The sequence below is a fragment of the Falco cherrug genome, chromosome 13 (assembly GCF_023634085.1).
Source record: "Falco cherrug isolate bFalChe1 chromosome 13, bFalChe1.pri, whole genome shotgun sequence".
Lineage (NCBI taxonomy): Eukaryota > Metazoa > Chordata > Aves > Falconiformes > Falconidae > Falco > Falco cherrug.
The window spans coordinates 23,645,959-23,665,023 of NC_073709.1; the positions used below are offsets into that span (position 1 = coordinate 23,645,959).

General features: G+C 40.0%; 1 protein-coding gene across 1 annotated transcript in view; it reads right to left on the bottom strand.

The window, feature by feature from the left end:
• KCNH1 (potassium voltage-gated channel subfamily H member 1) overlaps positions 1-19,065 on the bottom strand; it is a 187,452-nt gene that overhangs the window by 145,209 nt on the left and 23,178 nt on the right. The window contains exons 4-6 of the mRNA XM_055726116.1: positions 17,975-18,103; positions 8,740-8,858; positions 485-877 (exon numbers count right to left, since the gene is read on the bottom strand). Coding sequence (XP_055582091.1) covers positions 485-877; positions 8,740-8,858; positions 17,975-18,103 — 641 coding nt within the window. The remainder of the gene's footprint in view (positions 1-484; positions 878-8,739; positions 8,859-17,974; positions 18,104-19,065) is intronic.

The window sequence follows — 19,065 nt, forward strand, 5'->3', positions numbered from 1 at the left end:
ATATATTAGAAGCAGCTGAGAATAGTGTATTTTACTTCCCAATTATTCATGTGAAGAATTGCCATTAGTGGACATACCCTGTTCAGTCAACAGTGAAAGCAAGGGAACCCTGCCCTTAGAAACCATCCTGTCACACCAGTTCTAGCTATTCATGCTAAGTCAGATGAAGCAGTTTTCCTCAGTGCCGTACAGAGGTTCTGCTGTCTGCTTCTGCCTGTCCTCCTGAACTCTGAGGATGTGGAATGAAGTAAAACAAACATACGTTTCTGACACCAAAAACCTCAGCCTCTCCCAGCACAGTTAATGATGGATCACTCTGGCTAGGACTCATAAGCAAATTTCTATGTGCACTGAGGGCAGCTACTAGAGACATATGTACACAAATTCAATATATTTAAAAGCATGTATTTCTTTCTTCTCTCTCCCACCTCCCCCCAGCCATTAAGTAATAATTAATGGGTGGAAGTGGAACTAGTATACTGACCTCATCAACGTTCTCAAATGCATTGATGACATCATACGGCAAACATGAGAGCAGATCGATCACAAACCAGGTCTTCAAGTAATTCATGCGAATCAGCTTTGGGTCAGAGATCACCTCTCCTGCTGGCCCCACAAAGGTGGTATGGAAGTTAAGCACAATGTCTACCAAAAAAATGACATCTACAATGCTGTCGACTACTAGCCATGCCACATTGTTCTGTTTGGTTTTAAATGAGACATTGTAAGGGACCAAAATAGCAGTGTAGAAGGTTAAAATCAAGATGATCCAGTCCCAGGTAGTCTTGAAAACACAATAATGCAAAATTATATGTGGCGGAGTCTTTGGTGCCTCTTGTTTGTACTGTGGGAGGATTTCTGAGCCCAGCTGCAATACCTGTAGTCACAGAGGTTTCAGAAGAAAAAAGAAAACATGTTTATTTTTTTAACATTATTTTTCACATTGTAGATTCTCAAGTGTACAACAGTTGATAAAAATACATATCCATTAACTCCTTTTATCACCACCAAACAATAACCAAGTCAGGATAAGTATTCTGTTAAACAAATCAACCTAAGAACAGTTGCTGGGTTTTTTAATGACATTAATTATTTTTTGATGCTAAGCCTGATGTGCCCAGTCTCCAAGACATGTATGAGCCGGCTCCTTCAGCAGTCTAACCAGACGAGACAGATAAATGATGGGCAGGAAGGCAGCTGCAAATAGAAATCAATGGCAAAACCAGGGACAATGCCATTTCTGAGTTTCAGTCCAGCATCAGGACCACTGCACCACATTGTTTTTCAACATTTTCTGTTTAACTCTTCACTATACTGTATCTGAAATAGTCTTATACTACAATCTGCCACAAATGGATGGGCCTTTGTTGTTCTTCTCTGGGCCATGCGGGACCAAAGACATGGGTGACTATCATTAGCCTCAAGAACATAATTTTGAACTTTAATTTTTCACTGAAAGATCAGTGTCATCACTACTTGATGATGTATGGTCGAGTTACAATGCAGTTAGGTCTGAATTGAAGAAGGCACTTTAGCAAAAGATGATCTGTCAGCATGCATTTTAAACCCTGGACCTCAAGCTGAGCACATGCTCCAAGAGTTTTGCATAACTGCAATCTTGATCAGTGCTGCCCATTTTAAGTCTACTATCTCTCCAGTTCTGCATACTAGCGCAAAAAGAGTATGATTGTGTATTTAATTCTTGGGAACTAGTCTCTTTTACATACCTATGAACAAGAATGTGTTTGTTTATGAATATACATGAGGATGAAACCAACATGAAGGATCTGTCTCCAAATATAGACAAGTTATATTTTAAAATTAAATTTGTCCTGGATGAGTTATGGGTGCAAACTGAAAGGAAGATGGAGGTTTGCTCAAGTGAGATGTGCTTGCTAATGCCAAACTCATAGAACCTGTGAGAACTATTTAGGAGCATGGTTCTTTTTTTACATTTATTCACACGTAGTTCAGAGCAATAGGGAGCAGAGAAGGAAATTAAATGGCCACCTTCTCAGGGAGAAGATCAGACAACATAGCTATGGCAGGAGGATGTCTTGCTTTCATGCTCCTTATCTCAGCTTTTTAATGTCAATTATTGAGACACAGATTTTTATCTGCAGGCTTTTCTGAGAGTGTTTTATTATTCTTTTTTTTTGTGAACTGGTGGGCTTTTTTGCAACAGATTAAGTCAAAGGGGACAAAACAAAACAATCAGCTGCAAGAGTCATAGTTGGACAAAACAGCCTCAGATCAAGTTCCCTGCTGCTTTGAACCTCATATAATCATTTACTCTTGTGCACAACAGGGGTCAGACAATGTCAGACCACTGTCCCTTGCACATGTGTAAATGACGATGGGAGTTACAAGCCTGCTGACTCTCACCCTGGTGTATTCTCCAAAACAGAATTAGCATGATCTGCTCAGAGAAACCTGCATGTTAGCACAAGAACATCAACAGTATGAAGAAAAGAAAAAGAAGAATAAAAAAAAAGAAAAAAAAGAGGACTTAGTATTGTTGTTTTATCGAGTCTCTAGAATTAGAGCAAAGCAGGAAAAAGGACATTTTCCCCTAATTAGAACTCCTGCAGACCAAACTAGGACTCAGACATGCTGGTTTGGGCTGGGACAGAGTTGATTTTCTCCCAGTAGCTGGTATGGGGCTGTGTTTCGGATCTGTGCTGAAAACAGCGCTGGTAACCCAGGGATGTTCCCGTTACTGCTGAGCAGCGCCTACCCAGAGCCAAGGGCTTTTCTGCCTCTCACACCGCCCCCGCAGCGAGGGGGCTGGGGGGTGCACAAGGAGCTGGGGGGGGCACCGCTGGGACAGCTGCCCCCAGTGACCAAGGGGATGTCCCATTCCATATGGCGTCATGCTCAGCAATAAAATATTGGGGGAAGAAGAAGGAAGGGGGGATGTTCGAAGTGATGGTGTTTGTCTTCCCAAGTAACCATTACACACGTGATGGAGCCCGGCTTCCCTGGGGATGGCCGAACACCCGCCTGCCCATGGGAAGCAGTGAATGAATTCCTTGCTTTGCTTGTGTGTGTGGCTTTTGCTGTACCTATTAAACTGTCTTTATCTCGATCCATGAGTTTTCTCACTTTTACTCTTCTGATCCTCTCCCTAATCCCACTGTAGGGGGAATGAGCAAGATGCTGTGTGGTGCTTGGTTGCCAGCTGGGGTTAAACCACAACAACGCAGGTTCTCCATACTTCCAAAAGAAAAAAAATAAAATTTAAAACAGTTGCCTTGTGGTGAGAGGAGCTGGAAGCAGCACAAGCCAGAATCAGTCTCTTTTCTGCAGGTGACACTGGCCAGTGAACACAGTCCCCAGAAGCCACTGGTAGTGAGTGGAAGAGGCATGGGTGGTGTACTGAGTTAGTATGTGTACTCAGAGTGTCTTAACCCTTCAGCGGTTGTTTGCAGTTTGAGTGACAAACGTTAGGATGTCTTTTCATGACAAAAGCTCTAGCCCAAGATCAATATTGCAAATATCTCCTGCCCACCCTTTTGAACATTGCAGCTGTACCTGAATCAGTTAGAAAGCACTGAGCTGCTACTGCCTTTTGTGAGTTTTGGCATGAGTGGCAGCTCTAACATAAGATCCTAAGACTGAAATATGCTTCAATGGGCAAGTAGAGTCCTCTGAAAGATTCACTCACTGAAATAACTGATCAGCAAAACCAAGCACTTTCTACCACCTAGTAACATTTTTCAGTCAGTTAACTAGATTTCAGTTCTAATGCTGAGATCTTAATAGTATGGGGAGATTGAAAATGTAATTGCTTCTTTTGCAATCACACATTTCCTAGAGCTTAGTTTTTTAGCCTCTAGTATTATATGAAAAATTCAAACATTTTGGTAACCATTCTAATCAGCACAGAAATCTCAACCACGGAACACTGAAAAAAACAATTCTGTTAGTTCTTGTCAGATTGATTCTTATATATGTATACATAAGTTCTAGACTGAGAATTTTATAATGCACTCAGTTTTGGCCACTGCTGGTCTCTTTGTACACCAAGAATTTTGCATTATCCAAATAAATTTACTGGAAAATGTACTAATGTATTCCCATATACCTGAATAACAACAACAAAGGCAAGAACAATCTCTGGCAATAAAGAAGTGGGCAAATATGGTCTCCTTTATTTGGCTGTAAATAATTTTTTTTTTAAAATTCACAGTAAATCCAGTGGAACTGCAGGGATGTAAAACTGAACTGAGTGCCGAAAAAACCAGACTTGTAGTTTCAACTCATTAAGAAAATAAACAACTTTGCTGCTTCAGTGTTTTAAAATGTCATCACCAAGTACAAAGCATTCTTCCCTAGCTTGGTTGAGATTCAAGGGCTACAGCACAGAAAAATAAACGGATTGATGTCTCCTTCCTTTTTTATTTAGAAAGTAAATGTACCTTATCCAAATGGCTAGGGACTTTCTTAATAAAAATGGTTTGAACATCCATTACCACCTTAGAGTCTCTGGTTAAGCTCTACCAATGGCTATTTAAAGTGACCGGGGCCATGGCTTTAGCTGGTCTCCAGTGGAAGGATGTGCACCAGCGCTGTGGGTGAGAATCCTGAAAGGAAGTGCAGGGACAGGGTAGGAGATGGGCGCCAGTGAATGTCGTAGGGATATTGATCACTCACAAGCTGAGGAGAGCCACCTGCAGCAAGCCTGAGGTGTCTCCAGTCTTTTGTTTGGGTGGTGTGGGGGTGACAAGTTCTAGCCCTGGCTCCCTCTCACTATCATTAATGCACACCTTGTGAAACCACTTCATCCTGCTGGCATTGCTAGAGAGAAGAACTGTCATTTCACAGCTTGGGATGGAAGGATACCCCTCCCAGGAAAGGCAACTTGCTTTACGGATTGGCACAGGTCTTGCAGCCTCCAGGACTGCCAGCTAAAAGCTTTCAAAGGCACCAAATTCTTCTTTTCATTGAAGGAACAGGAAAAAAAATCCTATAACAAAGCTTAATTATCTCCGAGAACAAGCATGTGCTTTTAGTATTACATACAACAAGAGAGCTCAGCACTGTGCAGAAATAATGGAGTGAGGTCCACAGAGCTTAGTGCTAAAGATCTAGGTTTTGTCAGGTTGCTGCACTGAAGTTAAGAGAACTCTTTTTCTCCAGTTTTCACACCAAGGGCCACACACAGTCATTGCCGTTAGAAAAGTCTATTTCTTTACCATCTTTCCAGACACACACACCACCCCTGAGTCATCTGGAGATTAGGAGCTATAAATCCCACTCTCTCTGCACCATGTAGCAAAGCCAGGCAGACGCAAAGAGTACCTTCAGCCCTATTCCAAAGTGCTCTTGCTGCACTCCAGCTTCACGGGAGAGTAGTGCCAACCTGAGACACATTTGCTGAAGCAGTCAGGTGTGGTTACCCACCCACATGAACTAACTAGATTCAAACTGCTTGTAAAAGATACTTCTGGAAAGGGCGTGGGGGTGGATGGGTAACACCAAAATATTAATATAAAAGTAATCGTGAAGAAAGTGTACACAACGATATAAATTGATATGCTGAGCTTCTGCTCATGTGCACTGAACAAGTATTTCATTACTATCATTTTCTAAGTAAGTGAAAGAGCCCTGGTTTTGGAATATTTCTTCCCTGTCATGCAGTTACACCATACTAAAAAAAATATTTGTTTCAGAAAGTTATTAATAAAAGTATTATTCCAATTACTTATGATTCATCAGCCACTACAGTTGTATTATATGTGTTTATTATTTGTGGTAATGATGCATGATGCTTTAATAGCTCTCTAAAGCCAGAGAATATTATTTCAAGAGCAGAAATGATAAAATTCATCATGTTTCACAAGGCTGTGTTCAATTCTTTTAACATAACAAAATTTTAAAAAAAGTTATTCTAGATTTTTTTTTAAAATGGTAAATATATTACCAGTCAGGCCTTACAAATGTCCATCAACAAGTGGTTACAATGATTTATTTATTTTTAAGACTGTTTGCCTGGGGGCGGGGGGGGGGAACCCAAAGAAAAAACCACCAACACACAAACAATCATTCATTTTCAGCTTAATCTCTCCCTTTTGTTTTTTCAGCTGCACATATTTCCTTTCTCACACTCTCCCTTACTTTTATTTTCACAGACACCCACACAAATTGCTCCCCAGCCAAGGGCTAGGTGCTAAGCCTCAACTTGAAGTACATTTAAATAGCAGTTATAAGTCCCTGGTAAACAAGGTCTAAAAAAAAAAAAAAAAAAAAAAAAAAAGTGGCAGAAGTTCCATTATTAAGCTGTGCTACTAAGCACCATTATAATTTTTCTGCTTTTATTTCTCATAGCTATTGCATTTTTCTGAATTACAACACAATCTTGTTTACCCAGAACTGCCTGGTAAATATACAGAATACATTAGCTAACACCATAGCTGCAGACGACGTGTACTATGCAGCAACCAGGAAGAAAGGTTCCTACAATCAGCTCCTTGGTGATAAAGCCACAGAAGTGTATCAACTATTTTACACTCATATTGCAAAATGTACTCCTCAGAGTTACATGACTGCCATTAGAGAAGTCAAGCTAAAAAAACCCCAAACCTACACATACCAGCAAAAGTCAGAGATTGAGGCTTAACCCTCACTGCTTGTATTATCTATGGCCTGTGATAAAACAAGTAGTTTGTCACTAACACCTTTCTTAAACTAATATTTCATAAATGAGAAAAGAAATCGTAAGGTTTTGTGGCAGGATTCTGATTTGTATTTGTACAACACTTTGCCCCACTCGGGTTCTAGGACAAAACTGGCTCCTCAGATACTCAAAAATGTAAGCAATAAAGAATCAAGAGCAACACAAGTAACATTCCAATAAATGAAGAGCCTTCTCAAGCAAACAAGATTGATGTGAAATGCCATAGTGAGTAGGAAAAGACAAAGAACAAATTTTAATTTGAACTTAAGATTTTAAGTAGGCTACCACAGAAACGAAGTGGGAGAAAGGAAAAAGATTTGAAAATACAACAGGGAATTAGAAGATCCCATGTTCAATATTATCAAGAGATCTTTCTAGAATAAGAAGCCTGGCACCCCATGTCTTCAAAGGAAGAAAAGTGGGCTTGTCTATATGATTATCTGCACTCTGCTTTTCTCCAGTGTAGTTCTATTGACTTAAGTGGAATTACAGCAGATATACAAGGTACCTAACATCTTGGGGCTAATGTTCTTTTTAAAATAATGACTGCAATATTCAGTCGGCAATTAAAGAAACTCATTTCAGACATGTAAACTATACACTTGCCCTTTATTATTTGTAATGAATCAGCTGGCTGTGCCAGTTAGAATACTTGCAAAGACTTGTTGAGCACATTGGTTTGCAAGAAGTTTCAGTAATGTATAGTCACTTAGGTGCAGACTGAGGTTCACTGAGCCAAACAGAATAACCTCAGACCATTTGCCTTACATTCCACTGCCTACATTTTAGCATGAAGTAAAACTCAAGGGTAGTCATCTAAAGAGAAAGAAGGATTAGTTGATGCCAAGAGTTGAATAGGATTAGGAGGGAGACTATTCCAAATTCCAGGACTGTAAAGCAACCTCAGGGTGAACGTATGATAATCCCATGGTATTCCTACAGTATAATGTCCACGTGAATGTCTGCCCCTCCCCTGTGCTAGTATGATCTATGTTACTTCTGTACTTCCAACAGAAAACAGTTTTCCATTCTTGAGTGCACCTGTACTAAGTACTGAACAGGCAAGCTCCTGCTCATGGGAATTTCATCGTCACGTGACAATAGTACAGCCCTGGGCAGGCACTATTTATTTTGCATAGAAACTAAGATGTATACAGGGCAAAATTAACTGCCTATATGGAGACTCCATGGAACCCATCAATAGTTTATAACTCCAGCTACACAGGAAGATTAAAAATTCTCAACAAGAGTCACAGCTGTTGCTGCCACGGCATTCACAGCAAAAGGGAAAACAGCAGTGACGTGTTACATTGGCCATGCTGTCATTAACACCACATCAAGACTTTCCTTAAGCTATTTTTATGCCAGGGAGACCCAGCTACTGGCCCAGGAGACAGCTAGAGGAAACAGGAGTGTCTCTCCCCCTCGTGGTGAAAGCCCTAAAACCCTAAGTACTTCAAGGAGCCTTCTCTGCCTGGAGCTTTTCTCAAAACTTTGAGAGTCTACTTAATCATAAGGTTTCGTTTTCCTAATCTGTCTGCAGCATGCTTGTGGCATCTCATAGCTGTTCTGTCCATAAAACCAGTAATTCAAAAGTATGTTTTAACCAGGTTTTAAAGCAGGACTGGGATCCCACTGAAAAGGAACTAGACACAAATGCAGAGAACCAGTGCCAAGGATTCTCCAGAATTTCCTTCTGTACTAGCCTGCAATTTTATACATGTGAATAGTCCAAGATCCTACTAACACTGAGATCTTCAAAAGAATGGAAACTAAATAAGAAAGTATTACTTTAATAATAATGCCATTATAAAACTTGGCTGAGATATGGAACACAACACTGCAATTAGGTTACTTGAAGTGTTTTGGACACCTGTTCCCATTCCATTGTCACGAGACACATTTCACAGCATATGTGCCATTTTCTGAGCTCCCATGCCTGCCATCAGGGTTCATATTCCCAGGGCAAGGGAAAGACAGTGCTTGGCTTACGCAGAGGCAACATACCCACAAAGTCTAAAAACATTTCTTTATGGCCTCTCAGGGAAAGAAAACGTTACCTCAGCAAGTCGCGAATGCTTGTGAACGTTCTCTCCTTTCTGCACGCTGGGAGCAAGCTGCTGCAGCACACCTCGGCTGCTTGTGAGGGCACGGGTCAAGCGAGCAAACTTTCCCCAACCTTGAGAAAACATGCAAAATTATATACATTACCAAAAAAAGCTGCAAGTGTACCACATACAGCCCCTCATAAACATAAAAAAAAAAAACCCACAAAAAAAACCCCACACACACACACCAAAACAGTTAAGACAGAGCAATCTCCTTCAATGCTGGCCACAAGGGAGTATAATTTAACCAACTACCATATAAAAGCAACTCACAAAATACGTGCCAGGGTGGTAAAGTAACAAAACCCATGACTGCAGTGACTTTGTGTTTAATAGCTGTACAAGAGTGCTGTTAGATGAACTGCATCTTTTGTACAGATAAATGTCCACTTTACAATAATATTCTATTAAATCCAATGAGATTTGGATCTCACAGCACTTCAGAAGACCCTCCAGATTAATCAAGATGTAAGACTGAGATCATGCAGAATGAAAATTACAGTTGCCTGTAACAGAAGTGAATCTGGCCTCAGATTTATCAAGCATAGATCTGGTGTTAGCAAAGAAATATACATAAAATAATAAAAAGCAGAGCAGACAAAGCAAAACAAAATCATTAATTTTATCCTCTCTAAACAGAAGGCAGAAACATACAAATAGATTTTCTCAAACTCTAATAAAACATTTAACAGCTTCTGGCAGAGAAGTCATATGCTGCATTTTAATTCAGAATATTTTTTACAGTCATTTCAAATGTCTTTCAGAGTAGAAAACGTTGAATGACAGTCACAAGAGCTAGTCACAACTATAACCTTATGAGCAGTACGTTGCCATAACAGGAAGTCAGGCAGAGTATACATCTGGATATTTCTGGTCCTCTGAAAGTATCAGTGCATTTAGTCCCAATTTTGAAAAATGCTACCACCACCTGTGAACTGTTGAGCAGTCTCACCTCCTGCTCCAACTGACCATGCTCAGCACTTTGCAGATTCAGTTCTTAATAAGAACCTGGTTCTGGAAAAAGTTCCCTCCACATTATGGTTTTATCACCAAAAGGAATGGTGATACTTTTAGCAGTGACTGTTTTTAAAAACCAGTCCAAAGATTAGCCTGCAAGTGATCCATAACAAGAAGAGGAATATGAGTGGTTAAAATACTGCCCAGTACTTTGAACACATCCTTGCTCAACATCTCACTTTGATAGAGTGCAGGAACATATTTGGTAATTTGAGAGGTGGGCACAAAAAATAAGCAAATTACATGGATCCAGTATTGAACAAGATCTTCCAGGGCAGACCTGAAAAGCGCTTAGCATTTTCTCCTATACAAATATGCAAAATGGTGCATTTGTTAAAGAGAAGGACAAAATTCACCAAGACCTTTTCACAACCAAGAATAAAATTGAGTATTTTCTTATGCCTTAAAGCATGTTTTAAAGCAAGTCTGTCACCAGTAATTTAATAGACAAGTTGAGTAGAATTAGCCAACACTTGTGGGCAGTATTCAGCAACAAGTAAACTGAATGATTTCCATCCAGGAAGCCAGATTTTTCCTGACAAACCCATGTAAGATTAGCTACTATACTAAAGGACTGTTTCTCAGAGAAATAAATGAACATGACAGAACCTCAAGTGAGGTCAGTTTGTTACAAACCTGACCCGAAGCATTTGATTTCTCACAACACATTTCCAAGGAAGGTGGTGGGTTTTGATGGTTTTGGGTTTTTTTTAAAGATACATTTATAAAGAATATTATTTCTCTACTGTACATGAAGAAATCCAACTATAATTGATAAGCTAGGGCTTGAAAGCCTTACTGCCTTCCCAGTAAAGCCAAGAGAAACCATTTTTAAAGGCCAATCTTCAGCTGATATAAACCAGACCAGTCTTTTCACAGCCAACACAGTTCCAGTGATTTCCACCAGCCTAAAACTTTGCTTTCACAGAACTTATGTGCCAGCACTACTATGTTTTCTGCCTGTTTTGAAGGACCACAGGAGAAGGCTGCCAGCACCTGTGTATTTTCAGAAAGGTAAATCCTAGAATGGTTTGGGTTGGAAGGGACCTTAAAGATCATCTAGTTCCACCCCACCTGCCATGGGCAGGGACATCTTCCACTAGACCAGGCTGCTCAAAGCCCCGTCCAACACTTAAACACTTTCAGGGATGGGGCATCCACAACTTCTCAGGGCAATGTGCTCCTGTGCCTCACCACCCTCATAGTGAAGAATTTCCTCCTTATATCTAATCTAAATCCACCCTTTTTCAGTTTGAAGCCATTCCACCTTGTCCTATCATAGCATGCCCTTGTAAAAAGCCCCTCCCTAGCTTTCCTGTAGGCCCCTTTAGGTACTGGAAAGCTGCTGAAAGGTCTCTCCAAAGCCTTCTCCAGGCCGAACAACCCCAACTCTCTCAGCCTGCCTTCACAGGACAGGTGCTCCAGCCCTCTGATCATCTTTGCGGTCCTCCACAGGACTTGCTCCAACAGGTCCATGTCAGTATGTTGGGAGCCTCAGAGCTGAACGCAGCACCCCAGGCGGGGTCTCACGAGAGCAGAGGAGGACATTCACCTGCCTCGACCTGCTGGCCACACTTCTTTTGATGGACCCCAGGCCACGGCTGGCTTTCTGGGCTCCAAACACACGTTGCTGGCCTATGTCGAGCAACACCCCCGAGTCCTCCTCAGGGCTGTTCTGAGCCCCTTCTCTGCCCAGCCTGTATCCGTGTTTGGGCTTGCCCCGACCCTGCGGGCCCCTGTCCCGGCCGGCCGGGAGTCGCTCCCAGGTGACACAACGGCGGCGGGCGGCGCGCCGGGTGCTGGCCATGGTGCTGAAGCGCAGCCGCGCCGCTGCAGCCCTGACGGCCAAGCAAACCCTCGGAGCTCCAGCTCCACGGGGGAAATCGAAACCCGCCTCCCTCACCGGACACATAATGATTTTAATGCCAGCTGACATAGACACCCCCTTTTACTAACTAACATCGAAACAGACTGATGGGTAGGGCGTATTCGTGCAAGATTCAAAATTTGGCTCAAAATCTGAGGGCAAACTTTCAGTGTGGTTTTTCTTCCTGTCAACGAGTTTTCTAAGAATAAGGCTATTCACACACAAACAGCGCGGGGGGAAATGGAGCACCTCACCTGAGCCTTCTTGCACAAAAGCACTGCCAAACTGTGGCATGATTTGTGGCTATGAAGGCTGAGCTACTCTGGGTACCTCCCCCTCTTCCCAAGAGTCATCTCCTTTTGGAAGGTAAAGCTTAACCCATTCCTCTATCCTCAGCATCCCTCATGAGCACCTCCCCAGCCCTACATGCTGCAAATCTCATTTGTGTGTGCCTAAATGGTGCACCAAAGAACTGTTCCCATGAACATTAGATCTCTCACCATATATTCCAAACTCTCATCAGAAAAAAATAGCACTGTTGCAGGCAAGAGACTTTTTAGCTCGCTTTCTGAACCAGTGCTGATCTGAAAGTGGCAGGCTGAGAGTACATACCCTAACTCTCTCCCTACGTTGGGTATAGCACATGGGAGCCCAGCTTGGAGATGCACATGCCACTGTGTGATGATATGTCTGAAACCAGGCACTGAAACACCATGCAAATGTCCCAGGTGTATGAATTTCATCTTTAGGATAAAACACGCTCCTCCCTATATTGCCTTTATTATTATTATTATTGAAGGAAGATAAAAATATGGGCACTTCAAAGTATAATTATAGTAGACCTGCAGATTGTGGCATAGGAAAATGAAAATGACAGAGAATGCCATTACTAATCCTATTGAATGATAACTTCTCCAATACTGCTTGAAAAGACAGCAGTATTTGTTGATTTTATTGCAATTTTTTTTCCAGAAGCCTAAGGACAGACAGAGCCTACTGCAAGTCAGATATTTAATTCAGTGAAGACAGGTCAAATAAGGAATTTAAGCCACAGAACAGAACATAAACATTAAAACCTAGCGACCATGGAGCTGATTATAGGAAGGTGGAGCTTTCCCAGACAAGAAAGTAGGTTTCAGAATGGTGTAAGAATATATTCATGTTAGTCCTGCTAGGACAGGGGGACCAGATGATATGGATTAAGAGTTCTCTTTCAATTCAAGCAATATCTATATCCCTACATCCATTCTTTTCCTCTAGAAACAGAGAAGATATAAATTAAATTGAAACCTAATGACCCTAGGTGATTCTTTTATAGATGTATATATTCCTCAAACAGACAAGAGCTCACATAGCAGAGAAGACAAGAAGAAGCCTGGAATTCAGGAACCAAACAAAGCTAGATGTCAGTCCCATGGTTGTGCTTGCCTGTGCCTCTGTCTTTGATTCTAACCCATTTTTATCATTGTTTGGTCTCCTTTTTCAGTTCTGCATAAAGCATCATGCAGGGACAAAGCAATGAGATGGCACTAAAACATCTTCAGTTTCAAAACAATGAAGAGCCTTCAAGATTAAAAGCAGTGATTTCAGAGTCCTGCATTCCATGATGCTCTTTCAGTTTTCCATCATTTAAGTGCAAAAAACTGAATAGAAACTGCTCTTATAAACACCCAAGAAGACAAGATGCCTAGAACAGGGACAAAAGCTGTCCCCTGGGCTTTGTTTCATGGGAAAATGTGGCATTGAAATAAATCTTTGTGATGTGATGTTTAACTCATCAAGATTTCTCTTCTTTAAGGGATGAAGCTTCATTTAACAGTGCCCTTAAGTTGAAGAAACCAATTTTCGGTATTTTGAGGTGAGCATGATCTGTTGATACTCAATCCACAACAACATTTATTATTGATTTGTAGGTAGTTGTTTCCTACCACTCTCCTCAATTTGATCATGATGACTCAAATTCAAACATTAGGAAGCGTGGCAGTTACACAACCCTTGTTACCAAGTTGCTGTTCCATGACGTACGAAATCCCTAGAGTTAGAACAAGGAGCCGTTGCTTGTTAGAGAATAAGCTCATTTGTTCATGGGTCTTGTGTTCACATAGAACTGTGTAAATGTGAGTAAATCAGGATTCTAGTAGTTCTTGCCTCCACTCAAACCACCTTTGTTTTCTTGCACATCAAAGATTCCTGCTTACATTCATCATGCCTCTCTGCAGACTTAATGCTTCTTGCCTTTGAAACTTCATGACTAAAACTGTCTTATTTTTCCATCTGGACTGGGAAAGCATACCAAAGTTTCATAATATACTCACCACTTCCCTTTCATTTGTTTCCTTTTTTAAGAAAACATTTCATCTAGATGAAAGTAGAGTATAACTTAATCAAAATATTTCAAACACTGGCTCTGCTTATATAAATACATCTTTAAAAACAACAAAAAATCAGACAGCAGCAACATGAAAAAAATAAAATTTAAAAAAAAGGAAAAAAGGAAACATTTGGAGTTTTCTCTGAATTAAGATGGAGGCAATCAAAATACTGTATTTTTTGTGTAGCCCTGCTTGTGACACAAAGGACAGCTTAGCCACAAAATGAAATAAAGCTTCTTCTGCAGAGGAGATAACTCTGCAGATGATTGCTACAAAGCACAGGAAGTTACAATAGCTAGGAGGCTAAAAACTATTCTCCTATATGATTCAGTGAAGTTGAATTTAATCACCTTTTTGTATTTAAAAAAAAAAAAAGTATCAAAAGCAAAAATTAGGATCCAAAGCATAATTTCAAACTTCTATAAAGCAGCATAGATGCATCTGAATATGTTCAAATTGTATTCTTACATGCAAAAGCTGTTCAAGGAAACTTCTTACTAGCTAATCAGAGTGCAGGCACAGATTGTATTTGTCTGCATAAATTGTTTTCATAAAGTGATGCACTTCACTTTATACACTATTCTCAAACATTTCATACTGGCTGTGTTAGAGCTCAAACCAAAAAAAGACATATACAGACAAAATGCATGAATTCCAAATATAGCATTACTCTAAAATTCAGCTAAGAAGGTGACCTATCACTTCACAAGCCAAATTTAGCTCTGCTATAGCTTGATTTTTCCTACTTCTACTCAAGTAAACCTATTTTTTCCTGATTTTTTTTAAAGGGGCAAGCATACGGGGAAGAATGGAAAGAGGCTGTTTAAAAATATTATATCATCACAATCACTGACAAACTATTTTTAAGTTGTTTTATTTAGAATGCACTATTTTTAAAGTTGCTGCGTTTAAAAGCAAATTTACTTAGCTTCTATGGCAGTCATAAAATAAACATCTCCTAAATTATCTGAATCAATTAACAAAGACTACAATCAGAAGTTATTTTTACATGACTTTAGAATTATTTTGTTTCATCTCTTCCAATGTCTGATATTATCAATAAAAAAAATATTAAGAATGAAAAATGGTACTGGGACCTCCTGTATCAATAAGTCACCTTTGGATAAAAGATGCCTATTCATTTTTGTGTACAAGTCAAACACCTGCCATTAGAGCTCAACACTTTTCATTCATGGAGTCACTACATCATTTGCAGCTGAACAATCATGCTTCAAATTGCCAGCATGTGATAGGAAACTAAGATATACCGCAGCTAGGCAGGTTTAGCCTGACAGATTAGTTGCTCTTTAAATTGATCATGTTCTTGTACTACATAACGTATTTCTCTACATAGACACACAGGCACTGATTTTGAATAACTTAAATACTTTATGCTATGCTACTCTTCAACTATGCAAATAGCATGTATGTTAATAAAATATCTGCATTTGCAGGCAGCCTAGTACATATTAAGTAGTCATATGCACAGGAAACATTTCACATATAAACACAGTAAAACAAAAATAGTTGATAACAGCTGAAGGTGAAAAAGGAAAAATAAATCAATTTAGCTATCAGTTTTCAGTTGTTTCAATTAAACAATACATCTATGTTCACAGTTTTAGATTTTCAGATTGGGAGTTCATTTGGGTTTAGAATATGAGAAACATTTCTATGAAAATGCTATCCTTCAAAAGCATGTTACAAAATTCCTATGTAATGTTGCACATAGCACAAAGAATATGCCCTGTTCAAAGCTCAGGTCTGTAAAAGCACTGATTCTTAGAAGCTAATACAATGTTACCTTCTTTAAGATCTTCCAACAATGTTTTTCCCCTCCATGAATCCTAGAGCCCTCTACAGACAATTGTTTGACACTCCATACCTGCCTTTTTCCCCCCTCGTGGTAAATACTGTTGCACAATGAGATCTAATATTAAAGACATAGTCATGCATGTAAAATTCTTCGACAACTTGGCTCTTTTGCAAGAAATTCCTCATCTAGCCATCAGATGACTGTACAGTATCATCTCCTGAGATGCATGCAAGAAAATTCCAAAGCTAGTCTGTAGCAAGTAATTTATAGAAGAAAGGTATTGAGGATAAATTGAGGTTTAGAACAGAATGTGCAGTTTCATTTATATTGTGTTTGATTTGTGTATACAGCAACAGAGAACTCTCTACCAGCATGAAACTGGTGCAAATTCATTAATTTTAGGAGATTCAGAAACAATATTTGGAAGACTCATTTAGTGCATGAACCCTTCTGTACATAAAGACATAGCACTCAGGGAAGGAGTACAGAGCTATGAATCCGTGGCCTCTAAATAATACATTCAGTTCTGTCTGCAACTTCTGTTAGTCACTTAGCCAGTTTCCATGGGCCAGATGAAGAAATTTTGCTTATCATCTTAACTCCTCTGCAAGTTGGTACACTTAGGTGTAGGTTTAGGGCTTATATTGCTTTAGATATGGAACTGCTAAGAATTAGCACAATCACTGTAAGAACGGCATGATTTCAAGACCCAAAGGAGATCTAAAAAAAAAAATTAGCATTCCCTTCCTCCAACATATGTCTCTTGAAAACAAAAAATTTACAGTGTTTCCTTGTGTTGAAAGTGAAGGAAAAACTCTTTGCACAAGAGCGCATATCACTATCACATTAAGGATCTCCTGTGAAAGCAAAGAGAAAAGACACAGCTACCACCCCTGAATGAAATTTCTGCTTGACAACTGACTAAATGAAGCAAGGGCCTTCTGTCCCAGCAAATAAACCATAGGCAGCTTTACTGCATCATGCTGATTTATCTTTGCTGTCAGTCCCCATCAGGATACAATGAAGACTACTAAGTGGGGGGTGCATGGTGGGAAATACTGTAAACCCAACCTTTCTCACAAGACATAATTTTTTAGTTTAATTAAAGCAATGAAGAACCAAACAAATAGCATTAAAAAGAGAAAAAAAAATAACCCACATAGCCTGGAAGAAGGTATGTTTGTCAAGACTGTACTTCATTTTTCATGGTAGCAGGTGTTTCCACTTTGAGAAATTATGTTTTTAAAGAATAACATTTCAAGCATAAATGTAAATCAGTTCACCTTCACAGTAAGTTTCCTGTTTAATTTAATACTACAAATATTATTAAATACTACAAAAATGCAAACAACAGGAGAACTTACGTCTTTTTTTACCTCAGAGGACACCAGTCTCTGTAATTCTTCATATGGGTACAAAAGGTTTGTTTCTGACAGGATCTTAACCCAAGTGCAAGTTCATGCTGCTGTCTTAGCTGAGTTTGTTTCCAGGTTTCCAGGGTGTAACTCAGCAAAGGGTTAACCGCAAAACACAGTCATGCTACTTCACTCACCAGGACAGCTTAAACCTGATTCAATTTAAGATGATGGGAATCTCTTCACATGTGTTAAAGGAAACTGGTCCAGAACTTTAATGTAAGGAATACCATAATAATGGTAAGTAACATCAAGTCAGGCAGAATGAAATTATTCAGATCTTTGCTAGACCCAAACAGGGTTAATTCCTCAGTTTCATGCACAATTTGTACAGGGCCCAAGACCCTGCAGTTCTCTCTGACATCAAAGAGGCTGTTTAGCAACATTGTGACTCCTTGAAGGCTACTCTGGAGTGTGGATTAATAATGAATTTACAAGGAAGAGCAGCACCTATTTGCTGAGTAAACTCTGCTTCCCGAAGCACTTGGGGGTTTCATTAGCAATGACCCTTTCCAGCGCAGGCTAGAGCCAATTTGCTTAAGAAACCAGCAATCATTCCTTGCACAAATGCAGTCCCCAATGGCATAGCTACAAACTATTTTAACATCTAATTCTTTGATATTTAAAGGACTTCAGTTCTTTCAAGACCAGGGCAAAGAAACAGAAGCAACATAAATATGTAATTGTGAAAAAGACAAACCTTTACATGAATCATCCTCAATGGGCTGCTTGAAAGCTGTTATGTCATTGAAAGTGCAAAGAAACAAAACCACTTTATCCTGCTCATTTCGAATTGGAGCAATTTTCACAAAGAACCAGACAGGTGTTCCTGGAAACAAACATATCAAAAAGTTGGTCAATGGTAGGCAGAACAGTGAATGTGCTAGTTTAGATGTTTACATTTCGAAATCAGCCACCTGTAAATGTTAGTTTAATGTTGGGTTCTTTTGCAAACCCCTATTAGAAAAAACGACAAAGCAGTTGACAAGACTGTTAGTTAAGTTTGCTGCTCTGCCTCTCATTAGCTTTTTAGTCTTCAGGAATCCGTCACTATTTCTGGGCTTCATCTACAAAGTGAATACTTGAACTTATAAAGTGGTTTGTGATCTCCTGAAAAAGTCCCATGTACATGCAATGGTTGTGCGCACCCATTTGCTGGTTCTGTGCAGGACTTGAAAACAGGCCAACTGTGCCTAGAACATGACCATAATACAGAGTCTCGATTCAAGAGCATGACCAGTTTGGTTGAACTTATACTTTACAAACAGGGAGCACCAACCCCTAACAACTACATCAGCCTATGCCCAGCTTCAAGAGCCAGGCTCTGGGAGCTCTGGTCAAACCTGCAATTCCTCTCATGCAAGGGAAATCCTTTGCAAGCTGCCTTGTAGCTTGCCTTGTCCTGACCCTGCTCACTTTCGCTGTGTGTGAAGCAAGACTCCACTGAATTCAGGAGAGAACAAGCCATCAGAACCAGACCATGGGCTGTGGATGGGACTAAGTTGTACTACATAAAACTTATCTACATAAAACTACATAAAACTACATAAAACTTGTCTAATTACTGCAGTAGAAAAACGACTAATGAAAACTGCTTGAGCTATTAGAGCTTGCACATCACAGGAAAAGATGATCCCAGATAATGACCCTCCAGATGCTGCTGTCAATTTTCCTTGACATGTATTCACACAGATCACCTTGAGGAGAGAAACTGTCAGTCAGCCCTGCCTTTCTATGTTTCTGACAGTTCTGCTGAGGCTGCTGAAAAGACCCTCGTGATAGCAATGAAGT